Source organism: Nyctereutes procyonoides, unplaced genomic scaffold, assembly GCF_905146905.1.
Source record: "Nyctereutes procyonoides isolate TBG_1078 unplaced genomic scaffold, NYPRO_anot_genome, whole genome shotgun sequence".
NCBI classification, from domain to species: Eukaryota; Metazoa; Chordata; class Mammalia; order Carnivora; family Canidae; genus Nyctereutes; species Nyctereutes procyonoides.
Window position 1 is genome coordinate 17,452,471 of NW_026575035.1, and position 19,831 is coordinate 17,472,301.

Genomic DNA, 19,831 nt, shown 5'->3' on the forward strand with positions numbered 1-19,831 from the left:
ACACATGATACTTTGATTTGTATATTGTCTTTCTCTTCATAATAAAGCAGAATGAGAAAAGGCTTTATCTGTTTTGTTTACTTTGCCTGCTGCATAGCTCCCAGATAATAGGTGTTGAAAGAATGAGTGAACACCCAAACTATTGAGAGCAGGAAGGACGAGCTGGAGCCCTGTCTATGTAATGTCAATGTGTAACACGATACAAGACTCCATCAACCCGGCATATATTAACTACTCTCGCTTTTATGATATTTTTTCATCATCTGCAGCTGGTAGCCAAATTGTCTTTGTGTTATTTAGATAGCACATTGTATTGCTTTTCTTTGTTTGCTTTTTAATCTCTTGATAAAGACAAGATTTTTATCTGTCTCAAATTGCTTTTCATGCATGTCCAGAAATTAACTTTACGTGCATATTTTGGGTGATTACAAATAGAGCATGTCATGGGACATTTATCCATTATGGGGACTTCCTCCAGTGTGAAGATGATCTGGCTGAGAAAAGAAGGAGCAATGAGGTGCTGCGTGGGGCCATCGAAACCTACCAGGAGGTGGCCAGCCTGCCCAATGTCCCCACAGACTTGCTGAAGCTGACATTGAAACGGCGCTCAGACAGACAGCAATTTCTGGGTAAGATGGAAAAAGAGTTAGTTCAGCAGCAAATGCCATGCTGTGTACTCTTAGAAGAGCTTAGTTACCTGGGGGATCGGGGGGGACCTGAGTTTCATAATTAATTTCAGGTAGTTTTCCAGGATGGGTCCTAGACAGAAATGGCTGTCTAACCGTAATACTTACAAAGATGCAGATGGTATTTTACCACCTTTTCACACTACCCACCCCCTTAATTTGAAAACGGAAGCAGATGGGATGCTAGGAGGTTGGATAATTTGCCTAAGGAATCACAGCTAATAAATTAGTAGGTCTGGAGTCAAAAACTGACTATTCAGTTACCTGAATAGTTACTGATGCCAATAGGAGAGGCTCATATCAGTGATACTGAAGACCAAGTGACACCTGAAGGATGGGATTAAGGGTAACTGTTACCAGTTTCCTGAAGGATGGGATTAAGGGTAGTTGTGTCACTTTAATAAATGACCAAAGTCCAATAGGAGCACAGCCCACTCGAGGGGTGATTAGAAAGTAGAAGAAACGATCCATTAGACTTCTATTCAAAAGGGTGAGTCAAGATGAAGGAAAACATACAGCACTCATACAGGATGGAAAAGACAAGAATGGCACTCAGTGGAGGCACTCACCTTGGGCACAAAATTAGTGTTACTGACTTTTCCTCTTGCCTCAGGCTCCAATATGCCTCAGTTAAGCACTGTTTACTTATTTTGTCCTTTAAATTTTGATATTTTGTTCATTGTGGATTTTTTTATATTAATTTTGATTTTTAGGAAGACTGCATAAAAATATTGATGACTGAATTTTGGGCAGCCTCTTAAACTTTGCATTGAGTGCCTTCCCTTGACTCACCTTATTTCTGGCACTGGGGGAAAGGCTGCCTCCAAATACCTCTAACCTCCTCCTGCAGCCATCCTTCAATACTCAAATATAGTCTTTCCCTCCAAGTGAAAATGAGGAAAAGAAGGAGGGAAGAGGCTCTGTGAGGAGGGAATGGTGGAGAGGAGGTTTTATTGAAGGTGATAAGGTGGTGAGGTAGAATAGGGCTGCATGAGACCAGTAAAAGGGACAGGGATGACAGTCAGAAGGGCTATGCACCTGGGCCTTTGCAGTAGCTATCAGGGGAAGTATAGGAACAGAGGAAAAACATGAACCTAAGTTGGACAGGGAATGAGGAAGGGAACGTACAGAGAAGTAGAGTCAGATTTGTGAGTAAGCGAATGAATCACCAAGCAAACCAATCCAAGATCAGCTTGTAACCAGGAGAAGGCCATAGGATAAGCTGGTGATGTTTTACGCCAAATAGTTTATCTGTTAGCAAGACACAACTGCATTAGCTTATTGATAGTCCTACAATACTCGTGGCTAATACTTAATTAGTGGGCAACTGAGCCCTTTAGAGAATTACTTTTGTCACGTATATCAGTCTTATTGTGTACATTTTCCCATATTCAATTTATTTCCAACTGGGGTGAGGAATAATGACAGTTGACCCCATAAATTTTACATTTCCTTCACATAGCCTTAAAAATCAACTGGAGCTGGAGTCTTCATGATTCCTGTTGTGCATAGTATCCTATCATCCACCAGAGGGTCCCATAATACCAGATGATGTCTTCTTGCTCTGCGACTAGGTCATTCATTACCTGGAGATGAGGACACTTTAATTGGAACCAGCATCAACAGTATACCTCAATGCCTTTTCAAGTTTCACACGGGATGATAGACCCAAGATCTGTTAGATTTTTTATTTGTTCTCTATTCACAATCTTGAATTTAATCGTAATAAACCAAAGATAACCCAGGGAAACAATTTTTTTATAAGGAATTGATAAAACTTTTTAAAGAGAGAATTTGACATAAAAAGATAAATGTTGGTGAATTTAGAAAGTGAGAATGTCTTTAATATGTTTATAACCAGTATTATATTCGGCATCTACTCACAGGAGTTATTGGTAATCATTGCAGCTGCATAATAAAATCCTAAGAGGCCATCAGTGTGTAGGGTCAGATTTCACCTGCTCTTCGGGCTCTATCAAATAGTCTCTCATGCTTTGTAGACTCAGTACAAAAAATGTACATGATCTGTTTTGATTTCTGTTGAGTTGGTTTTTTTTTTTTTTTTTTCTGCTCTTACCAAATCAGGTCACATGAGAGGCTCTCTGATTACCCTACAGAAATTAGTTCAACTGTTTCCTGATGATATGTCTCTAAAGAATGACCTTGGAGTGGGGTACCTCTTGATAGGTGATAATAACAATGCCCAGAAGGTCTACGAAGAGGTGAGCAGACAGCAGTCTTCTATTGACCGCATCCAGTTGTTTTGAGCATGAAGTTTTAACGCCACTGGTAAATTGAATTTATTACGCCCAACCTCTCGCCATCTTTACTTTAAATTAAGTTAAAGAGAATGTAAGTATTAGTAAAGTTGATATATTCTAAACTTTGTCTTCATCCTTGTTTTCCCATGATCAGGAAATTTTAAATTTTAGTTAGCACTTGGTACATCAAAACTTTCAACTTATAATTGTGATAGCTTTTTAAAATAAATTTTAAAGATTTTATTTGAGAGAAATAGCACATGCATGTGGGGTGGGGCAAAGGGGGAGGATGAGGGACAAGCAGACTCCCTGCTAAGCATAGGGCCCGATGTGGGGCTCAGTCTCACACCCTGAGACCATGACCTGAACCCCACACTCTGAGATCATGACCTGAACCAAAGTCAAGTCCACGCTTCAATGACTGAGCCACCCAGGCACCCCTATAATAGTGATAGTTTTAAAACTTCTTATTTATCAGTCCACAAACACCCTTTCTAAGAGCATGCTTCATGTTAGGAAGTAGAACTCAGTTTTTCCATAAATGTAAAAATACACAACGTTTCCTCTTTTTTCACCCAACATCCAATCTAGAAAGAGACTACAAAGCAGGAGGCTTTCAGGCTTGTGGAGTAAATCACTCACCTCTCAGAGGGCAGGGATGCCTTTGAATGGATTTCTCGCTTCTAATGGTTATTTTAATAGATAACCTCCAAGTCACAAGTGACTATAAATCTAGGAAACTATGACTCTTTTGAGCAATGAGGAAATTCATTTGCAATAAAATACACAGAATACCAAATAAACTTTGCAGCTGGAGAAAGTTAATGCCTCTATGAAAGAAAGGTGAACACATTTACTTGTTACTCTCTAATTTAGGCATTTTGGTCAATGGCTTTCAAGCTGGCATATTTTACATCAAAATGCTACTACTCCGTGATTGCCAATATGATTCCTTCTTGTTTAAAAATGCTGTCAAGTTCAATGAATCCATGTTCATTCTAGGGACTAGGGCCACTCACAGAGAGGGGAGACTTCATTGAAAATCATCGAATTTCAGGACAATTTTCTCTTCATCCTTGTCATAATTTTTATATTTTCTGAGAGAATAGAAATAAGACTTCTGCTTATTAAGAAATAAGACTTCTGCTAATCATGCTTAGCATGATTAATATCTACATAAAGTCGATTGATCCTGCAGTGTTGAAATGTGAGCTGTTCACTGAAGTACCTGTCCCAGGTCATGGCCATGTGGGGCCTTGTAGTTGCTAATGGCCACAACCTAACACTTGGTGCCCTGTCTTACAAAGTTGGTTTAAGGGAAATACTATGTATCTCACAATTCAGGATTATATGATGTAAGAATATACCTACTGTATCGATATACCCATTATTCTGTCACTTTCAAAAGCCTCAAAGATGAAATTGTGCACTTCTCTCCTTCTCTCCTGCTTTCCTTCCTTCCTTCCCTCCAAAAAACATGATCAAGTGTTGACTGGAATCCGAGCACTTTTAAGGTGAAGGCAGGATCTGAAAGCATTCTCGATTCTCCCACCCACTGTGGATTTGTCCTTCCTCAATTTCTCGGAACCTTCCTTGAATATATTCATTGTTTTTACCTGATACTAGGTCTCATATGTGCAACATTTCAATTCATCTTGACAAATAAGATGTATTTGTTGTCGTTTATCTATTTGAAATCATAGTCTCATCTGAATAAGCATAACAAGATGCAGAAAGTCTAAAATAGAGCCATGTTGTACAGTTGAGTGGGCTTCTTTTTAAAAACATTAATAGACTGAAAATATGTGTGAGGTTTGCCTTTTATTCCCTTTTCCCACTTCTAAGTTAATAAACTATACCTGAGGCATTCTCTGTCCTTAACCAATTTATCCTGATATGTTTATGTCTCAAAGATCATTTTCAGAAAAGAACTGATACTGTAATTTTATACTTTCCTTCATGTTGATTTTTATCTTTGATAATTTATCAAAATCATTGGGGGCCCCTAGATGGCCCAGTTGGTTAAGCCTCTTAAACTTGATTTCAGCTCGGGTCATGATCTCAGAGTCCTGCAATTGAGCCCTGTGTCCAGCTTCTTGCTCTTGGAGAGGCTGCTGGAGATTCTCTCTCTCTCTCTCTCTCTTCTTCTCCCTCTCCTCCACCCTGGCCTCACTCTCTCTCTAAAATAAATCTTTTTATAAAAAATAAATTAAAATTGTTGGTTCCCTTTCTGGGTTTTTTGTTTGTCTTGCTCCTTTTAAGTTTCAATAAGACTGCTTTAAAATGTTTGATGTAGATTGCTGACCACCGTAGTTTTGGAGGTGCTCCTGCATCCCCCTCTGTGTTAGCAGTCCTGTAAGTTACCCAGGCCACTCATGGTCTAGAGTCCAGCAGTCTCCTGATTTTTCCCTCCACTCACTCCTCACATATATCCATTCACTTAGTCCACACATGTTTATTGAAACCCATACACACTAGCTTGGGAAATGTCCTCATGGAGTTTCAGCCTGATAACAAATCACCAATATCTGTTCATTTTACCTTCTGAGTATCTTTCATATCCCCTCCCTTTTTAACTCCAACACTCATCATCTCTTGCTACACTAGAGTAGATTTATCTGTCCAGGCTTGCTGTTCCATAGCCTTCATCAACATAAAACACAGATCTGACCATCCCACACTAGGCTTCGACTCCTCACTGGTTCCCTCTGCCCACAGTAGTGGTTTTCATACCTGTTTGCTTGTGTACCCTTCCAGTAAAACATGCTCCAGCAAATACCTGCAATATGTATGCTTAAGTATTTTTGTATTATGTTTATGTAATAATATAGGATATACATTATATAATAATGTATGATGTACATTATAAAAGGTACATGCCCCCAAATAAGTTTTAAGATGAAATGAAGTGTTTAAAATACTTTTAAATTTCATTTAATGGCAAAAAAAAAAAAACCGTAGTCAGTAAAAATCTTTTTTATTTATTGATTTAAACTTTTAATTCTCTTTTCTGACTACAAAATTTAAGAGGTGCTTAATGCAGATAACAAGAGAAACAGATTAGGACAAAAGGCAGAAATCATTTGCAGCCTCATTCTCACATACAGACTACCATGATAAACATGCGGTATGTGTCCTGTCTCTTCCATACAAAGAACATACACTTGTCGTTTTCACTTAAATGGTATATATTTGTCCTATTATCACAAGAACTTTTATAAGTGAATAAATATTCTTTTGGAACATAATTTTTAGCAGCTGCCAAGCACTGTATCTTAGGGATGTATCTTCACTAATTAAACCACTATTGTTGGATAAGTTATTTCTCATTTTTTTGTTGTAATAAACAATGCTGTGGTGAACATATTTGTACATATATCTTTGAACATTGTTTTATTAAAGTATAGTTAACACACAATGTTACATTAGTTTCAGTTGTACAACATAGTGATTCAACAACTTGATACATTATGCTGCACTCACCCCAAGTGTAGCTACCATCTGTCACCATACATTACAATACCATTGACTATATTCCCTGGGCTGTACCTTTCATCCAGGTGACTTACTCTTTCCATAATGGGAACCTGTACTTCCCACTCCCCTTTGTTCATTTTGCCCATCTCCACAGCCCTGTCCTCTGTAGCAACCACCAGTCTGTTCTGCTTATTTATGGGTCCATTTCTGCTTTTTTGTTTGTTCTGTTTTTCAGATTTAACACATTAGTAAAATCATATGGTATTTGCCTTTCTCTGTCTAATTACACTTAGCATAATACCATCTAGGTCCATCCATGTTGCCCAAATGGCAAGATCTCATCCTTTTTCATTCTTGTTTATGGCCGAGTGATGTTCCATTGTGTATATATACCACATCTTTATGCATTCCTCTGTCAAAGGACATTTGGGCTGCCTCCATAGTTTGGCTATTGTAAATAAGGCTGCAGTAAACATAGGGGTGCCTATATCTTTTTGAATTAGTGTTTTCATTTTCTTTGGGTTAAATATCCAGTAGTACCCAGTAGTGAAATTAACTGGATGGTGTGGCAAATTGATATTTGGTAATATTAATATGCAATAGTATTTGTGATTATATGATTTTTGGTTATTTGCTGGCACTGTGTCACGCAAAGAAATGTCATCCATACCAGTTTTTTGTCGTTGTCTCTGCTATGTATATAAAGAGATAGAATCTATATAGTATTATTAATATCAACCTCAATTTGATTTCCTTAGAAATTTTATAAAGCTACTTGTCATGTCATGAGGCTTTTTGATTACCACTAGATAATACAAGGCACACATTCATTATGCATCTACGTGTAACCTGCAAAAAGCACAGGACCTTTTGAGGTTTGCCTCCTGCCCACTTTTTCCGATCTCATTCACTTTTGCTGTTCCTGACCCATTATTCTTCTTTACTCACTTTTTCCTGTGCCTTGAATGCCTCCTCCCTCACTCTCCTTTCCTTTCCCCAGTGAACTCCTATTCATCCCTTAACACCTTTCAGACCTTGCTTTGGCCACACCAACCCTAGAGTGAGCTAGGTTCTCCTCCCCTTGCATGCTGTGTGCCAATCACCACACTTTCACTTATTATGTTGTATTACCACTGTCTGCTTGTGAATCTGTCTTCCTCCCTTGACTGAGACCTCCCTTGAGAAAAGAGAGTGTATCTCATTTATGTTTATATGACCAGAGCCTAGAAGAGCTCTGGGTATTCTAAAATATCTGGCAAATGAATACATTTGTTAATTATGTAGCTGCCATCATTACAATAGTCCACTTATAGTTACAGTAGCAGAAGCATGATTGGCCTCAATTCAATTCAGTTCAGTTCCAGAAGTATTTATTGTGCTCTTACTCAGCACCTCGCTTAGTAACAGGTGCTTGGAAGGTGAAGAAGAAGCAGAGGCTGTGCTTTCAGAAATCTGGTTAGGAAGAAAGCCCAGCATGCACTCATCCATTCAGTTACTATAGCTTTCCTGATGACCCGCCGTGTGCTGGGCACAATTCTAAGCACTGGGGATCAGCAGTGAGTACAATAGACAAAAACCCCTGCACAGCTTACATCTTAGTAGGAAACATAAAAGGATAATAAGTCAAATGGTGATGAACATTGTGAAGAAAAGGAATCAAGACAAGTCAAAACAGTGACTAGTGCACAGGGCGGTTATTCTGTTTTATATGGAGTGGTTGGAGATTGGCTTCACCAAGATGGTGACCTCTGAGAAAAGACTTCATGAAGGTGGAGGAGTGAGCCATTTGGATATCAAACACATTTGGAGAAAAGTGTTTGAAACAAAGGAGTACTCCATATGCAAAGGTCCTGAGCAGGGGTCTTTTGACTTGTTGTATAGCAGTAAAGAGTCCAGGGTGCCTCATGGTGGCTAGTGGGTGGGGCTTAGGAGAGGAGGCCAGAGAGGTAGAGAGGCCCAGCTCAAAGGAGGCCCAGAGGGCTGTCCCTAGAACTTCTTCTTTTACTCTAATTGAAATGGAGCCCATTTGGATTCTGAACAGAGTAGGGATGAAGTCTGGTGTAGGATTTAGTGAGATCATTCAGGATCCCTATAGAAAATGGGCTACAAGAGAGCAGGGCTGGGTGTACAGAAGGTCCACAGTTAGGAGGCTTGTGTGAGAACATAGGAGAAAGGTAACAAAATGTGACCCAGTGTGGTGTGGTGAAGGAAGTCACAGGGACATGATTCTGAATATATTTGGAAGGTAATGTTGACCGGATTTGTGAATGGATGAGGTGCAGGACCACATACAAAGTAGAAAATTCTAAAGTAACAGCAGTGTGCTCTTCAAGGGGAGGGTGTGGGTCCTACGTAAGGAACCCATGGTAGCCTGACTCTCCTCTCCCGCTCAAGCTGAAGGATGAAGAAGAGGCCACAGAATATCCATCTTTATATTCACTCAACTCAAACCTTCATCTTTCACTTTTGTTCCATGAATTATTTTGTCCGTGTGGCTTCACAAGTTGAATGTTGTTGTTTTGATTTCTCACTGCTAATATTTAATTTAAAGGCATTCTGCATAATTTATCTTTAATCATAATAAATGCATATGATAATAAACAGTGATTTGACTTATATTAAATATTTACTTGGGTTTTATCACAGAATATTGGATTTGCTCATCACTTTATCCTCGGTCCTTAAGACGATCTAGGCATTCAAGAAATTTATGTTAAATGAATGGATCATGATATATTACAAATGCAAGTTGACATTTTCTCTTATTTAAGGCAATGTGTAAAGCATACATGTAAAGAAATATACAATAACCATTCAGAATTGACTTTAAGTACAGCAAATTTAAAGCCATTTTTTCCCCTGATTACTAAAAAAATGTAGAGGTCATATCAAATGACAGATGCCTTGCTGATTTGTATTGTTTGATCAGTGCTTTCATGGTCATTGCCTTTTCATTCATTTCTTCATTCTCAAAAAACTGATGTATAGATGTACGAGCATTTTGAGTTGACCAGAAATGGGGGTTTTAAACTTAATATTGCAATGAGACAAAACACTCTTGTGTTTAAGGCTGTGACATCATAATCCACTCCAGGCACAGCAAAGCTAATTAAAATGTGTTTTGACAGCCATTTGTAGAATTTGTAGTCCGTTAAAATAGTTTTGTGTTTCCTTTGACTTTAGGTTCTGAACGTGACACCAAACGATGGCTTTGCTAAAGTCCATTATGGCTTTATCCTGAAGGCACAGAACAAAATTGCCGAGAGCATTCCCTATTTAAAGGTAACTGTCCCTGCCCTTTCTCTTTTTTCATCTTCTGATTCTTTTGAGTCATTTGGAATCCCTTGATTATGCATTGTCAATTGATTGGCATGTACTGCTGAGTCTTCTCATCTTCAAAATCTACACCCTCTGACCATGACATTCATAGGCAGTGATTGACAGTGTTGTATGTAGAAATGCCAACCATAAGAGCAGAGATTTGGAAAAGACGTCCTGAAGAAATTCCTAAAACTGTAATTACTAGTTTTTATTTAAATGGGAAAGATAGACCAAAATTACTAATATAATATTTTAAAATACGAGTAATGCATTAAATGTTCCTTTTACAGTTTAATTATACATTCAGTCTAGTTTGAATGTTTGAATCCTGACTAATGGCAACTGACATAAAATATGGTAACAAATGTCACCTGAATAGGCCAAACCCCCAAAACTGTGATAGTTCAAAATATTCAGATTAAAATATGCCATCTTTTTTATCTTGTATGTCTAGTTGAATCCTTGCAAATGCACCAGAATCACACGTGGTCTAATTAAGGGCTGTTCAACAGAACCTTCTTTCATAGTGGAAATATTCTTTATTTGTATGCTCCAGTATGGTAGACACTGGCCACGTGTGGCTGTTGGGCATCTGAAAGGTGGCTAATATGACTGAGGAGCTGAATTTTTAACTTTCATTTTAATTCATTTTAATCTAAATGGTGACATGTACCCAACAGCTACCATATTAAGACAGGTAGCTGATGGAATGCTTGTGAACTTTTGTTTTTTAAGTATCAGTATGTATCACACTTCTCTGATCTCTTTTTTTTCACATGACTTAAATCAGAGATCTCAAATAGGAACCCACTGATTGCAAATAGCTTGCATATTTTATTTGGCCTGCACAGTTCTATTAAAAACAATTTTAATTGCTTGCTTTAGTTAAGAAATTGAGCATTTTATATAATCATGTAAATTTCAGATTTCCCTTGAAAGACCACATCTGGCCCACATCCCAGCACAGGAGCAAAGCAATGTTGTTCCCTTTGAGGTGGCCTGTGCCCCCTGCCCCCCATCTTTTCTGGCTGTCACCAGGCTTCTATAAACCTTTACATTCCCTGCCCAGACCCTCTGGGCATGTGAGTTTCTCTGATTGAAAGTGTTCCTCTTATATTTCCTTTGGCATCATAAGGGACCAGTAGTGCTCTCCCTGCTTTAGAGATTGGGGAAACAGAGAGCTGGGTGTGTTAGTTAACCTGTCAGTCAAGAGCCCTGATCACAGCTCTCTTCTCCTGAGTGATGCTACTCCTGTTCCTTGCTGCTACTTTCCAGCATTATGCAAATAAAATGTCTCCCCAGTGAAGATAATGAGTTTCTGGTGAAGAGACCTGAAAATGCAGATTTTTAGAAAGAATTTCTTGACATTTAAAATTTTTTTTACCTTTGTCCTTTTGCTTTTCCAGATCCATTCTCTTGCTTTACTATCTCGTCTCTCATTCTCTTTGTTGTTGATGTTGTTGTTTATATACACTTCAATTCAGCCCTGAAATAGGGTTGAAATAAGCTAAATGCTTTAGCATAGGATTTGTTTAATAACAACCACATTTTCAAAGAGCCCAGCTGGCTTTAATCCTATTTTAAGTTTTGTAAAAAGATTTCATTAAAAGGTGAGGACACATTTGTTTTGTGTAGAAAGAAATATTATTTTCAGTTGAGTCTCTAGCTCGTCAAACATTTTATGAGCAATGAAACATTTTTGGTTCAGGAATAAAAAGCCTCCAGATGACTTATGGTAGGATTTGGAGAGCAAAATAAACGGGATAAATACCCAGTCAAAAATTCTCTAGGATATTGAAATGTGATTAATTCCACAGAGATGACTCACATACTAATTTTCTGGGCTATTACACTGTTAATTAATGATAAATGTATTGTTAAGTTTGGCTTTATCACCTCTTTTTGAGTTTGCATTCTAAATGTTGACCAGTAACCTAATTGCCAGACTTCAATATTGAGATGAATTTTTCTGTCCTTAGATTTTTGTATGGTATATAAAGATTAAGTAAATCAATGAATTGGAACTCATATTTAATTTTTTTCATCAAATACTAGTACTGTCCTTTTTGCAGGAAGGAATAGAATCTGGGGATCCTGGCACTGATGATGGGAGGTTTTACTTCCACCTGGGGGATGCCATGCAGCGGGTTGGGAACAAAGAGGTAAGGAGTTTGTGAATTTCTCGTTCTCTTAACAGAGGGTAACCTCGGGGGTGGGTGAGAGTAACTAAGAAATTTACAATTGAAAAAATATTTTGAGCATGAACTTTGAAGGTAGTGATTAAAACTGTTTAGCTATTTAAACTTTTTTTTTTTTTTAACAACCTAACAACTCCTGCCTAAAAAGAATTGTGGGGCTTTTTGACTTTTATAGTTTCTTCCAAGATACTAGCTGAGTAATCATAAGAGCAACCTCTCAATTAGTCCTGTGTATGTGCAGGGTTGTGAGTGTGTGTGCACACATGTTGGTCTTGGTGTGTAAAGAGATAAGCATTGCCCTGAAAAAATATTTTTTATTTTGTTTATTTATTCATTTATTTTAAAGATAGTATTTATTTATTCATGAGAGACACAGAGAGAGAGGCAGAGACATAGGCAGAGGGAGTAGCAGGCTCTCTGTGGGGAGCCCGATGTGGGACTTGATCCTGGGACCCCAGGATTACAACCTGAGCCAAAGGCAGATGCCCAACCACTGAGCCACCGAGTCCTCCCTGAAAAAAAATATTTTTAAAATCATGAAATGAAGAGATGTGTCTGAAGTTGCTTAAATATTTTTAAAATATTTTAACAATATGCCTAGATTTGTTTTTATTTTATTTTTGGGATTTAAAAAGTAGTTATTTTTAGAATGAAGTCTTTATTCAGCTAATTCCTAAGCACACCATACCCAGTGGTTAATTATGTAAATTGCCTTCTGGTGTTCATTACCAAGTTTCAGATGAATACCTGTAGCTCTAGTAATGACAGGCAAATGAAATAGCTAAAACAGGTTGCATGTTTTCTTAGTGATTATTGCTTTTTTTTTTTTACTGAGTACAATGTCAGCTTCTTTAAACATAATATTAGATTACTAATCATGACATCATGTACTGAAGTTCCCAAACTGTCACGATCATGATGATTTATAGGATGGTGGAGAATGAAGCCCTCCTTGTCTGTCTTACATCATCCTGGGGCTCTAAGAGGCAGGGCTCTCCTTACAGACCTGGAATGAGGGTGAAGCGAGACATTGTGTCTTTGTAACCATTGCATTCCATATATGTTGTAAAGTGCAGTCCACTTACAAGATGAAAATAAAAGATAACACAGCTTCAGGTTTCTAAAACATGGAACCATCTGGACAAGTGAGGGTTCATGAGAGCAGGGGGTTTTGTGATGGGGTAATTGCCAGCTAGACACATGAACCAATTTGGTGTAAGAGAGATTTGGATAATTGACACTGTTTTCCTAATATATTTCTGTACATCTGTCCCTTTCCTCTCTAACCTATCAGTCAGGCAACTGGAATGAAATGAGGCATTAGAAGTAGAGAAGGGAAAATAACCTGCTGATTAGTTATCATTTTTGTGTTCTTTCACTGTTTTAGATATAAATGCCTGGTAGCTCCTTTGAGTGAGAAGGATAAGAAAGACTTTGCTGTAGTATCTAACACTGGATAATGTTGGTGTCTGATTGCAATAAATATAATTGTCACTAATTAATTTATCTTTGAACATCTCCGGGTCCAGGGCAAAGACAGATAAAAGAAGTCTGCAATTTATTCTCACATCGTAGATGAAAACAGCCATTACTTCAAGGGCAAAGAATTCACTGCTAAACATTTGTCAGGGGCTTGAGATTTGAACCTATCAAAGATAGATAGGGACTGTTCTATCAGCTTAATTATCATTAATATGCAAAGAACATCACAGTTCTTGAATTTCAAAAATTCACAAGGATTCATCCTTACAGCAGAACAAAAAAAAAAAGCTTCGAGGAGCCCTACGTCATATGGTCTCAATATTGGGTATTGAATCTGTGAACTCACTGTCACGTTCTGAGTTTGCAAACTGAGAAGCAACCATCCTTTATGTCCAGTGCAGGGGTTCTGCTCAGGCACCGAGAGAGAAGCAAACCCACAGCCTCTGTGCTGCAGAGGCAGACAATAAAATTGTCTTTGAAGAAGGTTTTTCTAACAAGCTTATTTCGAATGAGCAGGAAGAGGGAGGAAGACAAACCATGGTGGTCTTGTAAGGGTTCAGCTGCAGCTCTAGTTAGTATTTCTGTAACTCCCAAGGCCACAGCCCATCTCCTAGTCCAAGTCCAAATCCTGGCTCTCCTGCGTGCCTAGCGTCAGCACATGGGGTTACAGAGATAGCTCCCTTGTCTTCCTCTAAACTGTTTTGCTTCCTGGGTCCCATCTCTCAGTTGATGATATTGCCACCTTCTCTCCAGTGAGGTCAAGGCCTCATTTAGGGAAGTCTGCCTCCTCAACCCCTGGCACCCATCCTGCCTTCCTGTAAGCTCAGTCACTGTTGCTGTTTGCTACATTCTAACCTCAGGGATGGCTGGACAAGCCCGGCTGTTGTGTCCCACTTTAATCTTACTTTCTTCCAGGCCATCATATGTTCAGAAACCCTACAGTGCAAAATACAAATAAAGTTATATGTCCAAGTGGTGGCATTCATGGTCCTCCACAGTCCAGCTGCAGCCAGCTATTCCCACTGCAGATGTGTCTCACATGGCCCACTGTGCACCACACTCCAGGCAGGATGGGCTCCTACTGGGGTCACACCTGACAGGCCTGCACCCCTGACGGGGCCTGGGCTTTCTTGAGTGGGGATCATTCTTTGGACCTATTATTTCTGTGTGGTGAGTGTGTGTGTGTGTGTGTGTGTGTGTGTGTGTGTGTGTGTAAACCATACCTGGCAGCAATTTGACTTATAGAAAACATTGATATAAAACACATGTAAGAAAGTATCCCCAGGTGATCTTTTTGTTTATTTTCATATCTTTTTTTTTCATATCCTTGATTAGAGGTATGGAAGGAAAATAGTAACTAGAGAAAATTTTCAGAGGATTCTAATTTGATCATTGATTTTCTTTCTTTTTTTTAAGATTTTATTTATTTATTTGACAGAGTACAAACAGGGGGAGCAACAGGGGGAGAGGGAGAAGCAGACTCCCCACTGAGCAGGGAGCCCAATGTGGGTTCTGGGATCATGACCTGAGCCTAAGGCAGATGCTTACCAGACTGAGCCACCCAGGAGCCCTGATCATTGATTTTCTAGCACACTTGTATAGTAAGAAAGCACTCTGACAGAATTTGTTGGGTCCTCTATATAATTGAAGATAATTTCTTAAAATTCCTGAAATATCATTGTCATGGTTTTGTTTCTGAAGTGGCAGAGGGGCACAAAATTAAGAATCCAGTAGGACTGATGTAAGTGTGACAAAAGACCCTATAGATAATTTAAACACGCCACCATAAGCAAAATGACTTGCCTAGGCATCCAGCATGGCGAATATTAAGTCCAGGACTATATCCTGACTTCTAACTCCTGAACTAGAACTATGAGCTTTGCTGGTTTGGTTTTCCTATAATATTTTTTCCCCTCACTTCTGACAATGTGCCTGGTCCGTGAAATGAATTGCTACGAACTCTAAAATAAGTGTTTCAAAAAATCAACTTTGGTAATTAATATTGTTGTTCACTTTAACACGGAAAGTAAGGAAATGAAATTCTAAATTTAAATTGGAAATATCAAAAATAAATAAATAAATAAATTGGAAATATCTTAAAAAGTCAAATTAATTTCAAAAGTAACATTTAAAAAAAAATTCAGACAGTGATTAGCCATTTTAAGTTTCTGGCTTTTAAAGAAATTACTTTAGGGCTAAAACTTAATGGATTTAAGGAAAGTATAAGAATGATTAGTATATATATTCTTAATTTGAGATATTATTGAAAAAGATAAATATGAATATCACTTTTGATAGTTTTTTTTCTTTTTTAATGATACAAAGATAGTGGAATGAGTTGCCAGAGCCCTGGGTTATAGTTCAAGATATTTATATCCTTTTTAAACCTCAGTTTCAACATTTATAAAAATGGACATATTTGAGATTATTAGAAAGATCAAATGTGATCACACATGTAAAAGTGAGTAATCAACTGAAAAGTGTTATTGGAAATACGAAGTGATATTGTTATCACATTTGATTTTTTAATGTGAAAATGAAGGAAATTTTGACCTAAGAATTTTAAGACTTAAAAGGTAGTATGTTTTACATTTAAAGTATACCTGGGGGAATCCCTGGGTGGCTCAGTGGTTTAGAGCCTGCCTTTAGCCCAGGGGGTGATCCTGGAGTCCGGGGATCAAGTCCCACATCGGGTTCCCTGCATGGAATCTGTTTCTCTCTCTGCCTGTGTCTCTGCCTTTCTCTTTCTCTGTCTTTCATGAATAAATAAATAAAATCTTTAAAAAATAAAATAAAAATAAAGTATATCTGGGAGCCCCTGGATGGCTCAGTGATTTGGGCGTCTGACTCTTGGTTTCATCTCCAGTCCTGATCTTGGGGTCGTGAGATGGAGCCCTGTATCGGGCTCCATGCTCAGTGGGGAGTCTACTTGAGATTGTCTTTCTCTCCCTCTGCTGCTCCCCTCCCATCCTCCGTGGTCTCTCAATCTCTCAAGAATATATAAATCTTTAAAAGCAATAATAATAAAAATAAAGTATATCTGTAGTTCTATGAAGATTATTCTTTTTGAGTATCTTCTTAACCTACCTGATACTAAATGCCTGATCATTTAGTATCAAATGGTTTAATTGATCAAAGTGTATATTTGAAATCACTCTTCAAAAAGTAATCATTAGCTCAGACTTGGAGTATTGAAGGCAGTACTATTAAGTATAAAATGGGGCATCTTCCAACCTGAAGACAATGGAGTGTGTGTGGTGCTGGAACCTTGTGGGGGGGCCCCTGGGGAGCATATGGTGTGGGTGTCACTGGAAGGAGACATATGGCGTAGCATACTCTGCAGCCAGCTGTCCCTGAAAAGGCTAGTCTTCATGGAGGCAAGTTGTATCATGTTACAACTAGCCTAAAGCCACAAATGTTAGCCCTCATGGCAGAAAAAAAACCCAAAAAGGAACAAAAACTCCACTTTAAAAAATCTAATATGGGCTATTGCTATATTTATTGCCAGCTCAGAATGATACTTCCTTTCTGTCTATTTAATTTAATGGAGAATTTATATCCTCTTACCTTGGGGCCGGCTTCTGAAATGCAGACATGGAGAGAAGGTACATGTGAAAAGAAGTCACTTTTCCTTTCAGCAATCCAATTCAGTAAATGCAAATACCTTTGAAGAAATTATTAAAATCATAATCCTTTCCTTTTAAAGGAAACATAAAAGTAGAACTTAGAAATGAAAGCTAAAAGATAAAAGCCACTATGGTTTCTTACATTCTTACATTATCTATCCACTTGACAATTAAGTCTTAGATTCTGTGCTGGACACTCTGAGGAAGACCAAAATGAGTGAATCCTCATTATGAGAACATGAAGCCTAAGAGTGAAAATAAAGTGCAGACATGCATTTATAATAATAATATGTCATTATCAGAAGCCCAATCAAATAATGGTATTTTCACCAGTATACCAGATTTGGGCACCTGACTAGCAAACTATTTAAATGTTACAAAAGTGGGGGCACCTGGGTGGCTTAGTCGGTTAAACATCTGCCTTCAGCTCAGGTCTTGGTCCCAGGGTTCTAGAATGAAGTACCGCATCAGGCTCCCTGCTCAGTGGAGAGCCTGCTTGTGCGCTCTCTCTCTCTCTCCTTCTCTGTCAAATAAATAAATAAGATTGTAAAAAAAATAAAATTAAAAAAAATTAATAAATGTTGGAAAAGTGATTATTTTTAAATTAATACAGATACTTCATGTGTACGTAGGTCAGTCTCTCTGTTCTTTCAGGCATATAAGTGGTACGAGCTTGGGCACAAGAGGGGACATTTTGCATCTGTATGGCAGCGCTCACTCTACAATGTGCATGGACTGAAAGCCCAGCCATGGTGGACCCCAAAAGAAACAGGCTACACAGAACTAGTGAAGGTGAGTGCTAAGTTAGACTTCATCCTCACGAATCCTTATCTATTTCCTACTCAAAATCAGAGAATGCTTACCATAGAGAGGAATGTCAGGGAGGAGGTCAGTTTTACATCTGGTGACATTTGCAAAAAAGATTGCAGAATGAATCTTTTCATCCCATTAGCCAAAAGTTCAGTTTAGTTGGGGAAGAAGGGAATTTTTCTTGAAAAGCAGTTCTGAAACATTTGGACTTTAGGACCACTTTACACTCCTAAAAATTATAGAGCATTCCAAGGAGTCTGTAGACAAGGAAGAAAATTATATTGTCTATCAATATAATTATCAGACATTAAAACTAAAAGAAATGTGGTATTTACTTATGAAATCTTTAAAAATAACAAAGACTTCGTTACACATTAATATAAATAACTTAAAAATAACTTTAGGGATGCCTGGGTGGCTCAGTCAGTTAGGCATCCAACTCTTAGTTAGTTTCAGCTTGGAGTCTACTTTTAAGTGTTTTACATTTTTCACTTTTTTTTGCTAAAGAACATCTTGAAATATATAAAATATAAGATGTCACTGATGAATTTTTTTCCACTTGGGGGAAAGAAGGTTTCCATGTAGTTTCAATTTACTTACATTAAATAAGTTTTACTTGACCATACTTATTCTGTATTTCATTGTAAAATCAAACTATAATGATCACAATCCAGTTGTAAAGTAGGCCACCATCAGTTAGACTTTGAATATTTTATAAGTCAGAAAAACATGGTGTGGTGACAACGAGTGCAGATCGATTTAAAGAGATTCTATATCCAAAACAGAAACGGTACAGGAAAAACATCTTCCTTGACAAATCTACTACAGTTTTGTGCTATCAGCAGTTCTTTCCATTGTAAAATTTCATTCTACCTCAGATTGTATCACATCGAGCTCTTCTGATTCTCTTTCTTTCTACCACTTCATCTTTTTCTCTTGGTCTCTTTGTAAGTTTATTTCCCTACTGTGACTTTTAGGATGCTTTCAAGGTCAAGTACCAGAAATGCAACTGGAATCTGGATTAAGGAATAAGGAATTTGATTTACTGGGGCAAAGGAAGCCTAGCCCAGCAGTAGGGCAGACTTCAGGGGTTGTACACCTACGTGGAAGATTTTCTTGTCTCTATCTACCCTTCTTCGCTGGTTAGCTTAGTCCTTGTGTTTGCTTACTTCAAGACAGTTGTCAGAAGTACCTGGAATGGAAGGTTAGAAAGTGTTTGAGAGCTTCATAACATTGTTGAATCACCACACCAGGCCCAAATGGCCCTCTTGAAACTTCCTAGGAGACTTTGTTCTGGTGATCATAACCACATCACATGGGCACTCACAGTTATGAAAGAGTCTGAGAAACTGAGTAGCTAGCAGCAGGCTGGGGCAGCAGGCTTCCAGCAGGAGAGTGTACCTTTCCATCAACCAGGGAACAAAAATCTTTGCCTCCAGTCTGATTGAGCCAATTAAGTCACTTTTCCATTCTGGATGAATCACTGGAAAGGGTCTATGAGATTATCTTTAAACCAATAGATCAACTCCTGAAGCCCAGAAAAAGATCTAAGTCCAGTGGATTAACCTGAAAGGAAATAAATGCCTGAACTATATCAGCGTTCTGGTAGGAAGAAGGAAAGCACAATGGATGTTTGAAGAGTGACCTCCAGGGTTCGGTGTTCTTGCTAACTGGGGACATGCACTCAGATCCAAACACTGTTCTCTGCTCTCTGTTTTCCCTTTCTTGTCATTCATTTTCTAAAGAAAAAAACCTTTCCACTCTGGTTCAGCTGCTGTTAAAGTTTCTTGTTAAAGTCTTCTTGTTAAAACCAAAGCTCAGCTCCCCAAATGGATTTTTCTGTCATTCTATTCTATCTCCAGCTGCAAAGTGACATTAACATGCAATATGAAAGTTAATTCACCATGTAATCCCATGGTTAATACTCCTTTCCAACTTTATAGTTTTGGTCAGGGATTCAGCTTTACCCA

The 19,831-nt window shown here is 38.2% G+C and overlaps 1 protein-coding gene across 2 annotated transcripts in view; it reads left to right on the plus strand.

Moving 5' to 3' along the window:
• The window catches only part of ASPH (aspartate beta-hydroxylase), a 211,590-nt gene that overhangs the window by 151,671 nt on the left and 40,088 nt on the right, over window positions 1–19,831 (plus strand). For both annotated transcript variants that reach the window (XM_055318402.1, XM_055318403.1), the window contains exons 17-21: window positions 479–629; window positions 2,772–2,908; window positions 9,608–9,706; window positions 11,818–11,907; window positions 17,706–17,843. In XM_055318402.1, coding sequence (XP_055174377.1) covers window positions 479–629; window positions 2,772–2,908; window positions 9,608–9,706; window positions 11,818–11,907; window positions 17,706–17,843 — 615 coding nt within the window. The remainder of the gene's footprint in view (window positions 1–478; window positions 630–2,771; window positions 2,909–9,607; window positions 9,707–11,817; window positions 11,908–17,705; window positions 17,844–19,831) is intronic.